This window comes from Hyla sarda, chromosome 9 (genome assembly GCF_029499605.1).
Source record: "Hyla sarda isolate aHylSar1 chromosome 9, aHylSar1.hap1, whole genome shotgun sequence".
Taxonomy (NCBI): Eukaryota; Metazoa; Chordata; class Amphibia; order Anura; family Hylidae; genus Hyla; species Hyla sarda.
The window spans coordinates 138,910,511-138,929,520 of record NC_079197.1 but is presented as its reverse complement, the minus strand read 5'-3'; the positions used below and the strand labels follow the sequence as shown (position 1 = coordinate 138,929,520).

The 19,010-nt window shown below is 46.5% G+C and overlaps 1 protein-coding gene across 1 annotated transcript in view; it reads right to left on the bottom strand.

Annotated features, from left to right (window-relative positions):
* Nucleotides 1–1,766: 1,766 nt before the first annotated feature.
* The window catches only part of LOC130291491 (cytochrome P450 2A4-like), a 26,422-nt gene continuing 9,178 nt past the window's right edge, over nucleotides 1,767–19,010 (bottom strand). Inside the window, exons 7-9 of the mRNA XM_056540240.1 lie at nucleotides 15,646–15,833; nucleotides 13,885–14,026; nucleotides 1,767–2,079 (exon numbers count right to left, since the gene is read on the bottom strand). Of these exons, the coding sequence (XP_056396215.1) occupies nucleotides 1,898–2,079; nucleotides 13,885–14,026; nucleotides 15,646–15,833 (512 nt within the window). The 3' untranslated portion in view covers nucleotides 1,767–1,897. The remainder of the gene's footprint in view (nucleotides 2,080–13,884; nucleotides 14,027–15,645; nucleotides 15,834–19,010) is intronic.

Below are 19,010 nucleotides of genomic sequence, written 5' to 3'. Positions count from 1 at the left end.
TAACCCTTGCAAAAATGTGAAATTTGGGGGGAAACACACATTTTAGTGAAATTTTATTTTTATTTTTTTACATATGCAAAAGTCGTGAAACCCCTGTGGGGTATTATGGCTCACTTTATTCCTTGTTACGTACCTCAAGGGGTCTAGTTTCCAAAATGGTATGGCATGTGGGGGATTTTTGCTGTTCTGGCACCATAGGGACTTCCTAAATGCAACATGCCTCCCAAAAACCATTTCAAAAAAACGTACTCTCCAAAATCCCCTTGTCGCTCCTTCGCTTCTGAGCCCTCTACTGCGCCCGCCGAACACTTTACATAGACATATGAGGTATGTGCTTACTCGAGAGAAATTGGGCTACAAATATAAGTATACATTTTCTCCTTTTTCCCCTTGTAAAAATTCAAAAATTGGGTCTACAAGAACATGCGAGTGTAAAAAATGGAGATTGTGAATTTTCTCCTTCACTTTGCTGTTATTCCTGTGAAACACCTAAAGGGTTAAAACGCGGACTGAATGTCATTTTGAATACTCTGGGGGGTGCAGTTTTTATAATGGGGTCATTTGTGGGGTATTTCTAATATGAAGACACTTCAAATCCACTTCAAACCTGAACTGGTCCATGAAAAATTGTGAGTTTGGAAATTTTGTGAAAAATTGGAAAATTGCTGCTGAACTTTGAAGCCTTCTGGTGTCTTCCAAAAGTAAAAACACGTCAATTTTATGATGCAAACATAAAGTAGACATATTGTATATGTGAATAAAAAAAAAAATTATTTGGAATATCCATTTTCCTTACAAGCAGAGAGCTTCAAAGTTAAAAAAATGCAAAATTTTCAAATTTTTCATAAAATGTTGGGATTTTTCACCAAGAAAGGATGCAAGTTACCACAAAGTTTTACCACTATGTTAAAGTAGAATATGTCACGAAAAAACAATCTCGGAATCAGAATGATAACTAAAAGCATTCCAGAGTTATTAATGTTTAAAGTGACAGTGGTCAGAATTGCAAAAAATGGCCGGGTCCTGAGGTGTAAAATGGCTGGGTCCTTAAGGGGTTAAAGGGGTACTCGGAGCCGGAGGCCGTGATGTCACAGCCATGCCCCCTCATGACTAGTGTTGCTCCCGAAAATTCGCAATGCAAATTTTATTTGCGAATATCGCATATTCGCGAATTCACGAATATTCGCAAATATAGCACTATATATTCGCAATTACAATACACATTCGCAATTCACAGTACACATCACAGTGATCATCCCTCTCTGCTTCCAGCTTGTGTGGTGTAAAGAAGGCTCTAATACTACTGTGTGAGACTGGCGTGCGAATTTGCGCATATGCTAATTTTGTGCTTACGCTAATTTTCGCATATGCGAATTTTGTGCTTACGCTAATTTTTGCATATGCGAAAATAAAACGCGAATATTACAAATATGCGAATTTAGCGAATATATGACGAATATTCATCCATATATTCGCGAAATATCGCGAATTCGAATATGGCCTATGCCGCTCAACACTACTCGTGACACTATGACGTGACACCATGATCCCTCCATTCATGTCTATTGGAGGGGGTGTATCCTTCCTTTGGATAGGGGATAAGATATCTAGCAGCGGAGTACCCCTTTAAGGCTAAGTTCATTAAAATAATTTTCAACCTTTTAGCATTTCCTCTATCTACTTGAAATTATGCTCAGTATGGGAGCAGCTGAAGTGTTCCCTGGCTGGGTTCACACATAGCATTGTGGTAAGTATTTGGATCTAATTTTGGTCAGTATTGTTACCAAAACCAGGAGTGGAACTGACAACGTAACACACTATAATAGAAGGATTTTCTCCTTTGCCTGTGTTTTGGGCCCACTTCTTATTTTGGTAAAAATACTGACTAATTTAACATTTAACGAGGGGTAAAAGCCATTTTGTAGAATTTTGGAATATTTGTCAGCCCAGATATGTCCGGTGTGATGTCCAAGTCCTCTGGAGACACAGGTGACTTCAGGTTAAAGTTTTGCAAGATACTTGATAAAACAATAAACAGCTCCATTCGGACCAGACCTTCTCCCAAACAAATCCTTTTACCTGTAGTAAAATAAAAATGGCCAGTATTACTTAACTGGTGAAGTCACAACTAGTGTTGCTCGCGAATATTCGCAATACGAATTTTATTCGCAAATATCGCATATTCGCGAATATAGCGCTATATATTCGCAATTACGAATATTCGTTTATTTTTATTTTTTTCACAGTACACATCACAGTGATCATCCCTCTCTGCTTCCAGCTTATGTGGTGTAAAGAAGGCTCTAATACTACTCTGTGAAACTGGCGTGCAAATTTTCGCATATACAAATTTTCGCATTTGCAAATTTTTTTACATGCTAATTTTTGCACATGCGAATTTTCGCGAATATTATGAATATGCAAATTTAGCGAATATATGAGGAATATTCGTCCATATATTGCAAATTCGAATATGGCCTATGCCGCTCAACACTAGTCACAACAACTGGTACAAACCAAGACGCAGCAGAGGTGAAAAAGAAAAGTAACCAAGAGAAGTTATCACCTGAGCTTATAGACAATGTTCCCCTTTAGTTATTATGTTGTTTCAGGGTCAAATATTGTCTTTGTTAATTTCATAAAATATTTTTATAGCAGCAAGAACTATATGTTTTAAATAAAGAACTCCCAATTGCCTCCATAAACAGAGTTACAGTAAATGATAACGTATAGCTTGTTGCAGCCAATTCCAGGGGGAGCTTAGGTTGGGTTCACACCACATTTTGTTAAATACGGTTCCAGTATACGGCTGGGAGGAGGGGGGGCGGGGCTTAATCGCGGCACCCGTATTCGGCAACCGTAGTTAATGCATGTCTATGAGCCGACTGTTACGCCGAGCGCTCCGGGTCTCCGCTCCTCCCCGGAGCGCTCGCTTCACTCTCTCCGCTGCAGCGCTCCGGTCACGTCCTCTGACCCGGGGCGCTGCGATCCCGCTGCCAGCCGGGATGCGATTCGCGATGCGGGTAGCGCCCGCTCGCGATGCGCACCCCGGCTCCCCTACCTGACTCGCTCCCCGTCTGTTCTGTCCCGGCGCGCGCGGCCCCGCTCCCTAGGGCGCGCGCGCGCCGGGTCTCTGCGATTTAAAGGGCCACTGCGCCGCTGATTGGCGCAGTGGTTCCAATTAGGGTAATCACCTGTGCACTTCCCTATATTACCTCACTTCCCTTGCACTCCCTTGCCGGATCTTGTTGCCTTAGTGCCAGTGAAAGCGTTCCTTGTGTGTTCCTTGCCTGTGTTTCCAGACCTTCTGCCGTTGCCCCTGACTACGATCCTTGCTGCCTGCCCCGACCTTCTGCTACGTCCGACCTTGCTTCTGTCTACTCCCTTGTACCGCGCCTATCTTCAGCAGCCAGAGAGGTGAGCCGTTGCTAGTGGATACGACCTGGTCACTACCGCCGCAGCAAGACCATCCCGCTTTGCGGCGGGCTCTGGTGAAAACCAGTAGTGGCTTAGAACCGGTCCACTAGCACGGTCCACGCCAATCCCTCTCTGGCACAGAGGATCCACTACCTGCCAGCCGGCATCGTGACAGTAGATCCGGCCATGGATCCCGCTGAAGTTCCTCTGCCAGTTGTCGCTGACCTCACCACGGTGGTCGCCCAGCAGTCACAACAGATAGCGCAACAAGGCCAACAGCTGTCTCAACTGACCGTTATGCTACAACAGTTACTACCACAGCTTCAGCAGTCATCTCCGCCGCCAGCTCCTGCACCTCCTCCGCAGCGAGTGGCCGCTCCTGGGCTACGCCTATCCTTGCCGGATAAATTTGATGGGGACTCTAAGTTTTGCCGTGGCTTTCTTTCCCAATGTTCCATGCATCTGGAGATGATGTCGGACCTGTTTCCCACTGAAAGGTCTAAGGTGGCTTTCGTAGTCAGCCTTCTGTCCGGAAAAGCCCTGTCATGGGCCACACCGCTCTGGGACCGCAATGACCCCGTCACTGCCTCTGTACACTCCTTCTTCTCGGAAATCCGAAGTGTCTTTGAGGAACCTGCCCGAGCCTCTTCTGCTGAGACTGCCCTGTTGAACCTGGTCCAGGGTAATTCTTCCGTTGGCGAGTATGCCGTACAATTCCGTACTCTTGCTTCAGAATTGTCCTGGAATAATGAGGCCCTCTGCGCGACCTTCAAAAAAGGCCTATCCAGCAACATTAAAGATGTTCTGGCCGCACGAGAAATTCCTGCTAATCTACATGAACTTATTCACCTAGCCACTCGCATTGACATGCGTTTTTCCGAAAGGCGTCAGGAACTCCGCCAAGATATGGACTCTGTTCGCACGAGGCGTTTCTCCTCCTCGGCTCCTCTCTCCTCTGGTCCCCTGCAATCTGTTCTTGTGCCTTCCGCCGTGGAGGCTATGCAGGTCGACCGGTCTCGCCTGACACCTCAAGAGAGGACACGACGCCGTATGGAGAACCTCTGCCTGTACTGTGCTAGTACCGAACACTTCCTGAGGGATTGTCCTATCCGTCCTCCCCGCCTGGAAAGACGTACGCTGACTCCGCACAAAGGTGAGACAGTCCTTGATGTCTACTCTGCTTCTCCACGTCTTACAGTGCCTGTGCGGATGTCTGCCTCTGCCTTCTCCTTCCCTGCTGTGGCCTTCTTGGACTCTGGATCTGCAGGAAATTTTATTTTGGCCTCTCTCGTCAACAGGTTCAACATACCGGTGACCAGTCTCGCCAGACCCCTCTACATCAATTGTGTAAATAATGAAAGATTGGACTGTACCATACGTTTCCGCACGGAGCCCCTTCTTATGAGCATCGGATCTCATCATGAGAGGATTGAACTTTTGGTCCTCCCCAATTGCACCTCAGAAATTCTCCTTGGACTTCCCTGGCTTCAACTTCATTCCCCAACCCTGGATTGGTCCACTGGGGAGATCAAGAGTTGGGGGTCCTCTTGTTCCAAGAACTGTCTAAAACCGGTTCCCAGTAACCCTTGCCGTAACTCTGTGGTTCCTCCAGTAACCGGTCTCCCTAAGGCCTATATGGACTTCGCGGATGTTTTCTGCAAAAAACAAGCTGAGACTCTACCTCCTCACAGGCCTTATGATTGCCCTATCGACCTCCTCCCGGGCACTACTCCACCCCGGGGCAGAATTTATCCTCTCTCTGCCCCAGAGACTCTTGCCATGTCCGAATACGTCCAGGAGAATCTAAAAAAGGGCTTTATCCGTAAATCCTCCTCTCCTGCCGGAGCCGGATTTTTCTTTGTGTCCAAAAAAGATGGCTCCCTACGTCCTTGCATTGACTACCGCGGTCTTAATAAAATCACGGTTAAGAACCGCTACCCCTTACCCCTCATCTCTGAACTCTTTGATCGCCTCCAAGGTGCCCACATCTTCACTAAATTGGACTTAAGAGGCGCCTATAACCTCATCCGCATCAGAGAGGGGGACGAGTGGAAAACGGCATTTAACACCAGAGATGGACACTTTGAGTATCTGGTCATGCCCTTTGGACTGTGCAATGCCCCTGCCGTCTTCCAAGACTTTGTCAATGAAATTTTTCGTGATCTGTTATACTCCTGTGTTGTTGTATATCTGGACGATATCCTAATTTTTTCTGCCAATCTAGAAGAACACCGCCAGCATGTCCGTATGGTTCTTCAGAGACTTCGTGACAACCAACTCTATGCCAAAATTGAGAAATGTCTGTTTGAATGCCAATCTCTTCCTTTTCTAGGATATTTGGTCTCTGGCCAGGGACTACAGATGGATCCAGACAAACTCTCTGCCGTCTTAGATTGGCCACGCCCCTCCGGACTCCGTGCTATCCAACGCTTTTTGGGGTTCGCCAATTATTACAGGCAATTTATTCCACATTTTTCTACCATTGTGGCTCCTATCGTGGCTTTAACCAAAAAAAATGCTGATCCCAAGTCCTGGCCTCCTCAAGCAGAAGACGCCTTTAAACGACTCAAGTCTGCCTTTTCTTCGGCTCCCGTGCTCTCCAGACCTGACCCTTCCAAACCCTTCCTATTGGAGGTTGATGCCTCCTCAGTGGGAGCTGGAGCTGTTCTTCTACAAAAAAATTCTTCTGGGCATGCTGTCACTTGTGGTTTTTTCTCTAGGACCTTCTCTCCAGCGGAGAGGAACTACTCCATCGGGGATCGAGAGCTTCTAGCCATTAAATTAGCACTTGAGGAATGGAGGCATCTGCTGGAGGGATCAAGATTTCCTGTTATTATCTACACCGACCACAAGAACCTCTCCTACCTCCAGTCTGCCCAACGGCTGAATCCTCGCCAGGCCCGGTGGTCTCTGTTCTTTGCCCGATTTAATTTTGAGATTCACTTTCGTCCTGCCGATAAGAACATTAGGGCCGATGCTCTCTCTCGTTCCTCGGATGCCTCAGAAGTTGATCTCCCTCCGCAACACATCATTCCACCTGACTGCCTGATCTCCACTTCTCCTGCCTCCATCAGGCAGACTCCTCCAGGAAAGACCTTTGTTTCTCCACGCCAACGCCTCGGAATCCTCAAATGGGGTCACTCCTCCCATCTCGCAGGTCATGCGGGCATCAAGAAATCTGTGCAACTCATCTCCCGCTTCTATTGGTGGCCGACTCTGGAGACGGATGTTGGGGACTTTGTGCGAGCCTGCACTATCTGTGCCCGGGATAAGACTCCTCGCCAGAAGCCCGCTGGTTTTCTTCATCCTCTGCCTGTCCCCGAACAGCCTTGGTCTCTGATTGGTATGGATTTTATTACTGATTTACCCCCTTCCCGTGGCAACACTGTTATTTGGGTGGTCGTTGATCGATTCTCCAAAATGGCACATTTCATCCCTCTTCCTGGTCTTCCTTCTGCGCCTCAGTTGGCTAAACAATTTTTTGTACACATTTTTCGTCTTCACGGGTTGCCTACGCAGATTGTCTCGGATAGAGGTGTCCAATTCGTGTCTAAATTCTGGAGGGCTCTCTGTAAACAACTCAAGATTAAATTAAATTTTTCCTCTGCATATCATCCCCAGTCCAATGGACAAGTAGAAAGAATTAACCAGATCTTGGGTGATTATTTGCGACATTTTGTTTCCTCCCGCCAGGATGACTGGGCAGATCTCCTTCCATGGGCCGAATTCTCGTATAACTTCAGGGTCTCTGAATCTTCCTCCAAATCCCCATTTTTCGTGGTGTACGGCCGTCACCCTCTTCCCCCCCTCCCTACCCCCTTGCCCTCTGGTCTGCCCGCTGTGGATGAAATTTCTCGTGACCTTTCCATTATATGGAGAGAGACCCAAAATTCTCTCTTACAGGCTTCTTCACGCATGAAGAGGTTCGCGGATAAGAAAAGAAGAGCTCCCCCCGTTTTTTCCCCTGGAGACAAGGTATGGCTCTCCGCTAAATATGTCCGCTTCCGTGTCCCTAGCTACAAGTTGGGACCACGCTATCTTGGTCCTTTCAAAATTTTGTGTCAAATTAATCCTGTCTCTTATAAACTTCTTCTTCCTCCTTCTCTTCGTATCCCTAATGCCTTTCACGTCTCTCTTCTCAAACCACTCATCCTCAACCGTTTTTCTCCCAAATCTGTTCCTCCCACTCCTGTTTCCGGCTCCTCGGACGTCTTCTCGGTCAAGGAAATTTTGGCTGCCAAAAAGGTCAGAGGGAAAAATTTTTTTTTAGTAGACTGGGAGGGTTGTGGTCCTGAAGAGAGATCCTGGGAACCTGAGGACAACATCCTTGACAAAAGTCTGCTCCTCAGGTTCTCAGGCTCCAAGAAGAGGGGGAGACCCAAGGGGGGGGGTACTGTTACGCCGAGCGCTCCGGGTCTCCGCTCCTCCCCGGAGCGCTCGCTTCACTCTCTCCGCTGCAGCGCTCCGGTCACGTCCTCTGACCCGGGGCGCTGCGATCCCGCTGCCAGCCGGGATGCGATTCGCGATGCGGGTAGCGCCCGCTCGCGATGCGCACCCCGGCTCCCCTACCTGACTCGCTCCCCGTCTGTTCTGTCCCGGCGCGCGCGGCCCCGCTCCCTAGGGCGCGCGCGCGCCGGGTCTCTGCGATTTAAAGGGCCACTGCGCCGCTGATTGGCGCAGTGGTTCCAATTAGGGTAATCACCTGTGCACTTCCCTATATTACCTCACTTCCCTTGCACTCCCTTGCCGGATCTTGTTGCCTTAGTGCCAGTGAAAGCGTTCCTTGTGTGTTCCTTGCCTGTGTTTCCAGACCTTCTGCCGTTGCCCCTGACTACGATCCTTGCTGCCTGCCCCGACCTTCTGCTACGTCCGACCTTGCTTCTGTCTACTCCCTTGTACCGCGCCTATCTTCAGCAGCCAGAGAGGTGAGCCGTTGCTAGTGGATACGACCTGGTCACTACCGCCGCAGCAAGACCATCCCGCTTTGCGGCGGGCTCTGGTGAAAACCAGTAGTGGCTTAGAACCGGTCCACTAGCACGGTCCACGCCAATCCCTCTCTGGCACAGAGGATCCACTACCTGCCAGCCGGCATCGTGACACCGACCACAGTGAACCGCAGCCTCCGGTCGGCTTCATTTTCGAAGGCAAAAACGCGGTCGACCACGTTTTTGCCTGCGGTCGGGAAACCGCATACGGCCGAAAACAAAGCCGACCGGAGGCTGCGGTTCACTCGAGTTGGCTCATAGACATGCATTAAATACGGTTCCCGAATACGGCTGAGTGCGGGAGCCGCAATTAAGCCCCGCCCCCTCCTCCCAGCCGTATACGGGAACCGTATTTAACAAAACGTGGTGTGAACCCTGCCTTAGGAGCCTCCTGCATACTGTTTTATTATATAGTTATAATCATATGAATCTGTCTCCTAAGCTCCCTCTAGTGGTGGCAGCAGGTTGTCAGAATTTTATCATTAAAGGGGTACTCCCATGGAAATCTTTTTTTTTTTAATCAACTGGTGCCAGAAAGTTAAACAGATTTGTAAATCACTTCTATTAAAAAATCTTAATCCTCCCAGTACTTTTTAGGGGCTGTATACTAAAGAGAAATCCAAAAAAGAAATGCATTAGCTCTTATGTCATGGCCACAGTGCTCTCTGCTGACCTCTGCTGTCCATTTTAGTAACTGTCCAGAGCAGGAGAGAATCTCCATAGCAAACATATGCTGTTCTGGACAGTTTCTAAAATGGACAGCAGAGGTCAGCAGAGAGCACTGTGGTCATGACATCAGAGGAAATGGATTTCTTTTTTGGATTTCTCTTTAGTATACAGCCCCTAAAAAGTACTGGAAGGATTAAGATTTTTTAATAGAAATGATTTACAAATCTGTTTAACTTTCTGGCACGAGTTGATTTAACCTCTTCAGGACATAGGGCGTATGGATACGCCCTGAATCCCGAGTCCTTAAGGACCGAGGGCGTATCCATACGCCCGTGGGAATTCCGGCCCCCACCGCTAGCCGGTTGGGGACCGGAGCCGGATGCCTGCTGAAATCGTTCAGCAGGCATCCCGGCATATCGCCCAGGGGGGTCATTATGCCCCCCCATGTCGGCGATCGCCGCAGATCGCTGGACAATTCAGTCCAGCGATCTGCGGCGATTCCGGGTCAATCGGGTCTCCGGTGACCCGGTGACCCGGAATTACTGGCTGTTCGGGGCCGTCTCTGACGGCCCCGAACAGCCAGAGCCTGCAGGGGTGAGGTGGCACTGGTGCCACCTCACGATCGCCCTGATTCGTCGGCCGGATTACCGGCCGACCAATCAGGGCGCCTGCTGCGGGTGTCACTCCCGCACCCGCTCCGCCCCTCTTCTGGAGGACGTGAGCGGGTGCGGGAAGACGACCCCCGGTGCTGGGGACCCCGATCCCCGGCGCCCCTGTTGGGATCGGGGCCCCAGGAGCAGCTGCGGCGGCGGGACTGACCTGCAGCGTCTGGATCGTTGGAGGTGAGTGACAGCCTCCTGCTGTTGCTTAGCAACAGCTCCCAGCATGCAAAAAGGGCATGCTGGGAGCTGTAGTTATGCAACAGCAGGAGGCAGACCACCACAACTCCCAGCATTCCCTTATGGGCATGCTGGGACTTATGGTTTTGCAACAGCTGGAGGCACATTCTTTCTATGTAAAAGTGTACCTTCAGCTGTTGTGTAACTACAACTCCCAGCTTGCACAAACAGCTAAAGTGCATGCTGGGAGTTGTAGTGGTGCATCTGCTGGTTGCATAACTACAACTCCCAGCATGCCCGTTGGCTGTTGGTGACTGCTGAGAGTTGTAGTTTTGCAACAGCTGAAGGCACACTGGTTGTGAAACTCAGTTTTTTTTTTACCTAACTCAGTGTTTCACGACCGGTGTGCCTCCAGCTGTTGCAAACTACAACTCTCAGCAGTCACCGTACACCATGCACCGTACATGCTGGGAGTTGTAGTTTTGCAAAAGCTGGAGGCACACTGGTTGTGAAACACTGAGTTAGGTCACAAACTCAGTGATACATAACCAGTGTGCCTACAGCTGTTGCAAAACTACAACTCTCAGCAGTCACCGACAGCCAACGGGCATGCTGGGAGTTGTAGTTTTGCAACAGCTGGATGTCCCCCCCAATGTGAACGTACAGGGTATACTCACATGGGCGGAGGATTACAGTAAGTATCCGGCTGCAAATTTGAGCTGCCGCAAACTTTCTGCTGCAGCTCAAATTGCCAGCGAGAAACTACTGTGAACCCCCGCCCGTGCGACTGTACCCTAAAAACACTACACTAACACAAAAAATAAAATAAAAAGTAAAAAACACTACATATACACATACCCCTACACAGCCCCCCTCCCCTCCCCAATAAAAATGAAAAACGTCTGGTACGCCACTGTTTCCAGAACGGAGCCTCCAGCTGTTGCAAAACAACTCCCAGTATTGTCGGACAGCCGTTGACTCTCCAGGCATGCTGGGAGTTTTGCAACAGCTGGAGGCACCCTGTTTGGGAATCACTGGCGTAAAATACCCCTATGTCCACCCCTATGCAATCCCTAATTTAGGCCTCAAATGCGCATGGCGCTCTCACTTTGGTACCCTGTCGTATTTCAAGGCAACAGTTAAGGGCCACATATGGGGTATCGCCGTACTCGGGAGAAATTGTGTTACAAATTTTGGGGGGTATTTTCTGCTTTTACCCTTTTTAAAAATGTAAAATTTTTGGGAAAACAAGCATTTTAGGTTAAAAAAAAAAATTTTTTTTACATATGCAAAAGTCGTGAAACACCTGTGGGGTATAAAGGTTCACTTAACCCCTTGTTACGTTCCCCGAGGGGTCTAGTTTCCAAAATGGTATGCCATGTGGTTTTTTTTTGCTGTCCTGGCACCATAGGGGCTTCCTAAATGCGGCATGCCCCCAGAGCAAAATTTGCGTTCAAAAAGCCAAATGTGACTCCTCTTCTGAGACCTGTAGTGCGCCAGCAGAGCACTTTTCACCCCCATATGGGGTGTTTTCTGAATCGGGAGAAATTGGGCTTCAAATTTATAGGGGTATTTTCTGCTATTACCCTTTTTAAAAATAAATTTTTTTTGGGAAAACAAGCATTTTAGGTAAAAATTATTATTTTTTTTTTACATTTGCAAAAGTCGTGAAACACCTGTGGGGTATTAAGGTTCACTTTATCCCATGTTACATTCCCCGAGGGGTCTAGTTTCCAAAATGGTATGCCATGTGTTTTTTTTTTGCTGTTCTGGCACCATAAGGGCTTCCTAAAGGTAACATGCCCCCCAAAAACCATTTCAGAAAAACGTACTCTCCAAAATCCCCTTGTCGCTCCTTCCCTTCTGAGCCCTCTACTGCGCCCGCCGAACACTTTACATAGACATATGAGGTATGTGCTTACTCGAGAGAAATTGGGCTACCAATACAAGTAAAAATTTTGTCCTTTTACCCCTTGTAAAAATTCAAAAATTGGGTCTACAAGAACATGTGAGTGTAAAAAATGAAGATTGTGAATTTTCTCCTTCACTTTGCTGCTATTCGTGTGAAACACCTAAAGGGTTAAAACGCTGACTGAATGTCATTTTGAATACTTTGGGGGGTGTAGTTTTTATAATGGGGTCATTTATGGGGTATTTCTAATATGAAGACCCTTCAAATCCACTTCAAACCTGAACTGGTCCCTGAAAAATACTGAGTTTGAAAATTTTGTGAAAAATCGGAAAATTGCTGCTGACCGTTGAAGCCCTCTGGTGTCTTCCAAAAGTAAAAACACGTCAATTTTATGATGCAAACATAAAGTACACATATTGTATATGTGAACCAAAAAAAAAATGTATTCGTAATATCCATTTTCCTTACAAGCAGAAAGCTTCAAAGTTAGAAAAATGCTAAATTTTCAAATTTTTTATCAAATTTACGGATTTTTCACCAAGAAAGGATGCAAGTATCGACAAAAATTTACCACTATGTTAAAGTAGAATATGTCACGAAAAAACAATCTCGGAATCAGAATGATAACTAAAAGCATCCCAGAGTTATTAATGTTTAAAGTGACAGTGGTCAGATGTGCAAAAAACGCTCCGGTCCTTAAGGCCAAAATGGGCTCCGTCCTGAAGGGGTTAAAAAAAAAAAGTTTTCCATGGGAGTACCCCTTTAATCACTTTGAGGGAAATTTATCAAGGGTTCTCCACCTCTACTGTAAATGTGACAAAAATTAGCAACTTTTTTTTCTTCCTACTCCACTTTTTCTTCCTACTCCACAGAAATGAAAGAAAACCAGAAAGAAAAGTGGGTCTGGTTGACCTGAGAGGGTGTCTCTGCAGTTGTCTCTACAGAAGTATTTTTTTCCATAGTAATCCAGCTGACACATTGGCTGGACAGGTTAATGAATTAATGGAGCTATCAAGCCATGTAATATTTAAAGGGGTACTCTGCATCTCAGTGTTTGGAACAAACTGTTCCGAACGCTGGAGCCGGCGCCGGGAGCTCATGACGTCATGACCCTGCCCCCTCATGATGTCACGCCCAGCCCCCTCAATGCAAGTCTATGGGAGGGGGGTGTGATGGCTGCCACACCCCCTCCCATAGACTTGCATTGAGGGGGCGGGGCGTGACATCATGAGGGGGCAAGGCTATGAAGTCAGGTGCTCCCAGCGCCGGTTCCAGCGTTCTGAACAGTTAGTTCCAAACACTGAGCAGCGGAGTACCCCTTTAAGAACCAGAGAATAGGCCATCTGTTTTACATCAGCAGCCATCTGATTTCTAGCACCTCCACCAATCAGCTCTCTGATGAGGCCTTAGCAAATAAATCGGCCAATGCTAAAATACCTTGCAGCGCCGCTAGAAATAATACAGATCAAGGCCCCGGGACCAGAAGTTTTTAGTAACACCCATATTTGAACACGTTGTGATACAGAAATGCTGTGAGTGCAGAGGTGGGGCAGCACAATAGAGTAAGCAGCACATGTAACTAAGTCTTCAACCCCTCTCACCCTTTTCCTAAATGATCTTATAGTCTAAGTTATGACCAAAACAAGGTTGATCAGGAGAAACACTTATAGAACTTCAATGTAACTTTCATTGTTTGTGAAGTCCTGGATCTTTATAGTAGGACATGATCTTTCTAGGAACTGTTGATTGTCCAGAAGCGTAACTACAGTATAGGGGGTGCTGAGGTAGTAGTTGCACCAGGGCCCTGGTGCCTAAAGTAGCCCCAAGTCACATCTGCCCTATAAGAGACCAGTATTCTGCATATTTTGCATTGGGGCCCCGAAGCTACAAGTTACGCCTCTGACCAGAAGGCATCACTGATGGGAGAGAAACCATAACACATGACTACCACTACATGTGGCGTGCTTCATTTTGTAACATCCCTCATCTACATCCCTGTTTGGCACATAATGAAAAATTTAGCAAGTACAATAGCCCTAGTATATAAAGTAGCTACGTATACCTGCGGCCAGAGGAATAAAGGCGTCATTCTTTTTAAATTGACCATTTTCATCCAAGAAATTCTTGGGGTTGAATTCATTTGGGTACAGGAAGCAGGTAGGGTCCTTCAGCACAGATGTTATCATGGGATACACATTGGTGTTCTAAAAGATAAAATAGTAAATTTTAAAATATTATCTATTTTAGAATACCTATTTTAAAATACCCTTTTAGTGCATTCAGAACTGTAAAGTGGCTACAAAGAGTATTTCTCTGCTAGAACCGACACATCCAAGGGTTACATACATGGCCCTTTAATTTCAGTAGGAACTCTTTAGTCCTTCCCTGTAAGGCTTCTTTCACACAGCCGTCATGCCCCGAATGGCCGTTACATAGTAATAACATAGTTTATAAGGTTGAAAAAAGACCAGAGTCCATCAAGTTCATGCTATATCCCTTATCAGTCCCTACGGAGTTGATCCAGAGGAAGGCAAAAAAAATCTCATACTAGAGGTAAAAATTCCTTCCCGACTCCAAATATGGCATCAGAATAAATCCCTGGATCAACGTTCTGTCCCTATAAATCTAGTATCCATAACCTGTAATGTTATTACTCTCCAAAAATGCATCCAGACCCCTTTTGAACTCTTACAGAGTTCACCATGACCACCTCCTCCAGGAGAGAATTCCACAGTCTCACTGCTCTTACAGTAAAGAACCCCGTCTGTGCTGGTGTAGAAACCTTTTTTTCTCTAGGCGTAGAGGATGCCCCCTTGTTATAGATACAGTAAATGTCCAAAAAGAATTTACAGTCGGCACTGCCTATCTTCCTCTGTGGTTCAAGCCTGTGAGTTGGCTCTGACTAGCCAGTGTCCAATAACTGATTGCTCCACCCGGTGCTCAGTGGTAAAGAGTCATAGTTCAAAGACGAATACCTTAATGTAGAAGAAGACCACGGCACTCGCTTCGGATGCAATTAAAATCCTTTATTCCCGCTGCAGGTACTTGTAGGCGTCAGGAGGGGAGAAGAGACGTCCGTTCCAGTGGAAGCAGCGCGAGCTGCGAAACGGACGTCGTCCCGTCTCTTCTCCCCCTCCTGACACCTACAAGTACCTCCAGCGGGAATAAAGGATTTTAATTGTATCCAAAGCGAGTGCCGTGGTCTTCTTCTACATTAAGGTTATAGATACAGTCCTGGGTATAAATAGATCATGGGAAAGATCTCTGTACAGCCCCCTGATATATTTATACATAGTTATTTGGTCGCCCCTAAGCCTTCTTTTTTCTAAACTAAATAACCTTAATTCTGATGATCTTTCTGGGTACTGTAGTCCTCCCATTCCCCGTATTACTCTGGTTGTTCTCATCTGCCACTTCTCAGCCCAAACCTCCAACCTATACCGTTTATCGGAATGGAGTACAACGGACAACAACAGGTCCCGATGGATCCAAATGACTATAATGACATCCGTCGGGCGCTGTTTATAGCAGGAGAAAAAGACGGCACATGCATAAATTTTTCTCCCGCTATTCTCCCCTAATTTTTCAATGCCCGCTGTACTGCCGGGACATAACGGCAGTGTGAAAGAAGCCTAATTTCCATGTGGAGGCACTGCACATGTTTCTGATGTTCTTCAAATACAGTGAGTAATTTTTATGCCCTAACAAGTGCCCATAACTTTAGACCTTTGTTTGTAAACATTATCCACAACAAACTAAATACTGTAGGTACCACGACATACTAACCAAAAGTCTTTACATCCAAACATTTTAGGAAACATACCATAGGAATGGAGTACCCTCTGTATGTAATGTCTCTTGTTGTTTTCCGTGGTATACCCATTGGAACCAAATCTATGAAACGTTGTATTTCATGAATAACAGCATCAGTGAATGGCATCTGACTCCGGTCATCAATATTTGGGCATCGGTCTCGACCAATGACCTTGTCAATTTCCTTGTGAACTTTGGCTAGAAGTAATGAGATACAATGATAACAGAATGTATAAGAGTTTTGTATTTTTTAAACAGTTATGGGCTTTGATACTATATTAACATGGTCAAAGTTCACAATGCATGCCATCTTAGTGTTACCTATTGCTAGGTGTTTCCATAAAAACAAAAAACATTCAAATATTTAGAATTCAATAAATATAAGAATCAGTAACTTGCTCATACGTAGTCCTATCCCACCACAGTGTACCGCCCAATGGTTTTATAGGCCATTGGATTGTTGAATGAAGGGAACACAAAACCCAATAGTCAGACTAGCTGAAAGTATTCATATACAAGAAGATTATACATTACAAAGCATAAATATTCAAATGTATAAATCAATGAATTAATTAAAACCAACTTCAGATAGAATAGTTTACAGACTGGAAAGAACTACACAACTTCCTCTGGAGCATATGGCAGCTGATCAGTACTGGAAGGATTAAGATGTTTAAATAGAAGTCATTTACAAATATTATGCAAGGTTCACATTGTGGAAATTTTGACCGGAATTCCGCTGAGAAATTTCGATTGGAAATTTCGTGCAGCAGAAACCCATAGCTGGCAATAAGATTCCGCTGCACAGTACACACTATGGAATATTTGCCTTGGATGTTTCTACACTGAAAATCTGCCACCAAAAGAATGATTTGAGGTTGGCAATTTCTGTGCGGTCCTAGTGCCGACAGTTGGAGCCAGTCGGTGCTGGCTGGACTCGGAAGCTCTGGATGGAATTTTTGTGTCTGGAGCTTCTCAAGTGAGGACCCAGCCTTAAAGGGGTACTCTGCCCCAGACATCTTGTTCCCTATCCAAAGGATAGGGGATAAGACGTGTGATCTCTCCTGCAGCACCCCGTTCCTCAGCTGCACGGAGCGAGGATTGCTCAATGGCTGATGATGGGTGATACAGGGGATATGGTGTGACGTCATGAGGGGGTGGAGTCATGATGTCACGCCATGTCCCCTGTATCGCCCATCATCAGCCATTGAGCAATCCTCGCTCTGTGCAGCTGAGGAACGGGGTGCTGCAGGAGAGATTACCTCCTCAATGTAAGTCTATGGGAGGGGGTGTGGTGGCCATCATGCCCCCTCCCATAAGCTTGCATTGAGGGGGCAGGGTGTGGCGACATGAAGGGTTGGGGCTTGACATCACAAGGCGGCAGATCCGTGATGTCACGATACTCCATCGCCTGTATCGCCCATCACCAGCCACGGAGTGATCCTTACTCTGTGCAACTGAGGAACAGGGTGCTGCAGGAGAGATTGCGGGGGTCCCCAGTGGCAGGACCCCGCGATCAGACATCTTATCCCCTATCCTTTGGATAGGGGAAAAGATGTCTAGGGGTGGAGTACCCCTTTAAGCTAATTTATATTTTTATTAACTATGCTTATGTCCATTATGAATTATTGTAGCAGATTATTGATGTATTCATTTATTCTATTGGATTTTGTGTTAATTCCATTCATTATTAAATGCCATATAGAATACTAATTTATATATTTTTGGGATTATAATAATCGGGATTCATTTTTTGTTATAAGCATTACCTAGTGGGTGGTAACGCCAAGGTGTCAAGCACTGCCGACTTTGACCTTGTCAAAAGATACATGTGTATGTCAGTGTAACAAGTATGTGATGAAGTATGGATGGTCTGTACAAAACCTGCTATCCTGCTAATGAAAAAGAAAGTTCACGTGTCACCATGATTGTACATGGGTTGCACACCTCAGTAGAGATCAGAGCCTGGACAATACCTATTTTCCTACTGACTATACTGACTGCTACTTTGTTTACTGGGGATTGCAACAACCTGGAAAGGGACAAGGAAGCAATCCAGGAAAAGGGCATTACATAAGGACATAAGAGTTCCCTGTTTGTGTATTTATTTTTTTTTTTTTTTTTTTTTTTTGTGGGAGATTAGCTCCATAGAACCTGTCAAATAGTGCCAAAATAGCACTGTCTGTTTTTTCAGTAACAAAACAAATACAGCCTTTAACTTCAGGCACAAGTGAACACAAAATAAATCCTGTTTATCCAGCGCTAACTACACAAACTCTGCCGTCTCCCTACAGGTGGCTTACTATCACACTCAAGAGAGTCGCACAAAATGTCACACGAACATTAAGTAAATGTCTACTTTTTGAGGCTGCTGACCTCAGAACACAGAGGTTTCAAAGGGTTCCTCCCTTGCAGAGTGACTCTCACCAAGTTTTAAAGCCCAGTGACAAGCTGTCTTCAGCACCTGTGCTGATCTCAGCTAGTCTAAAATCCTGGAGTGGCCCAGAAGGGGATAAAAGCCCCCACTATAAAACCTACCTTTTACATATGATAACAGGACCAACATCCCTGGCAAGCTAAGTCTCACCAGGTCTTTTATCTATGTCCTCTATTCTCTGTATCTCACCAGCTTTCTCTGCACAGGCTGTTTCCCTGAAACCAGGTATACACATAAGACAGGTGCCTTGGGGGAATATAGCAATTCCTGATGACTAATACTGTCATTGTCTCAAAAGATTAAATATTTATATATTCAGATTAAACATATTTCCTGTCCTTGCCTGTAATACAATACAGTGACCCCCCCAACCTACGATGGCCCCGACATACGATCATTTCAGCATATGATGACCTATCAGAGGCATGTTGAAGGCAGCATCAACATACGATGCTTTTGTATGTCGGGGCCATCGCATAAACGGCTATCCTGCAGTGCAGACTGCTTCAGCTGTCACCGGATAGCTGTTTACGGTGCCCCGTGTGGTCCGCTGACCATCACTTACCTGTCCTCGGGGCTCCGGCGCGTCCTCTTCGGGATCCCCTCCATAGTCGTCATCACGTTGCTGTGCACGCTGTCCCGTCATCAAATAGGAGCGGTGTGCGTAGCGACGTGATGGCGACGACGGAGAGCGAGGATGCTGGGGAAGCAGAGGCCTTGCTGGAGCGTCGGGGACACCCCGGGGACGCGGCGACAGTGATGGAAAACAACATCCAGGGCAGCGGTGACGGTCCGGATTGGCAGGGACACGCGAGTATAACCTCCAATATCAGCAGTCTTCAACCTGCGGACCTCCATATGTTGCAAAACTACAACTCCTGGCATGCCCGGACAGCCGTTGGCTGTCCGGGCATGCTGGGAGTTGTAGTTTTGCAACA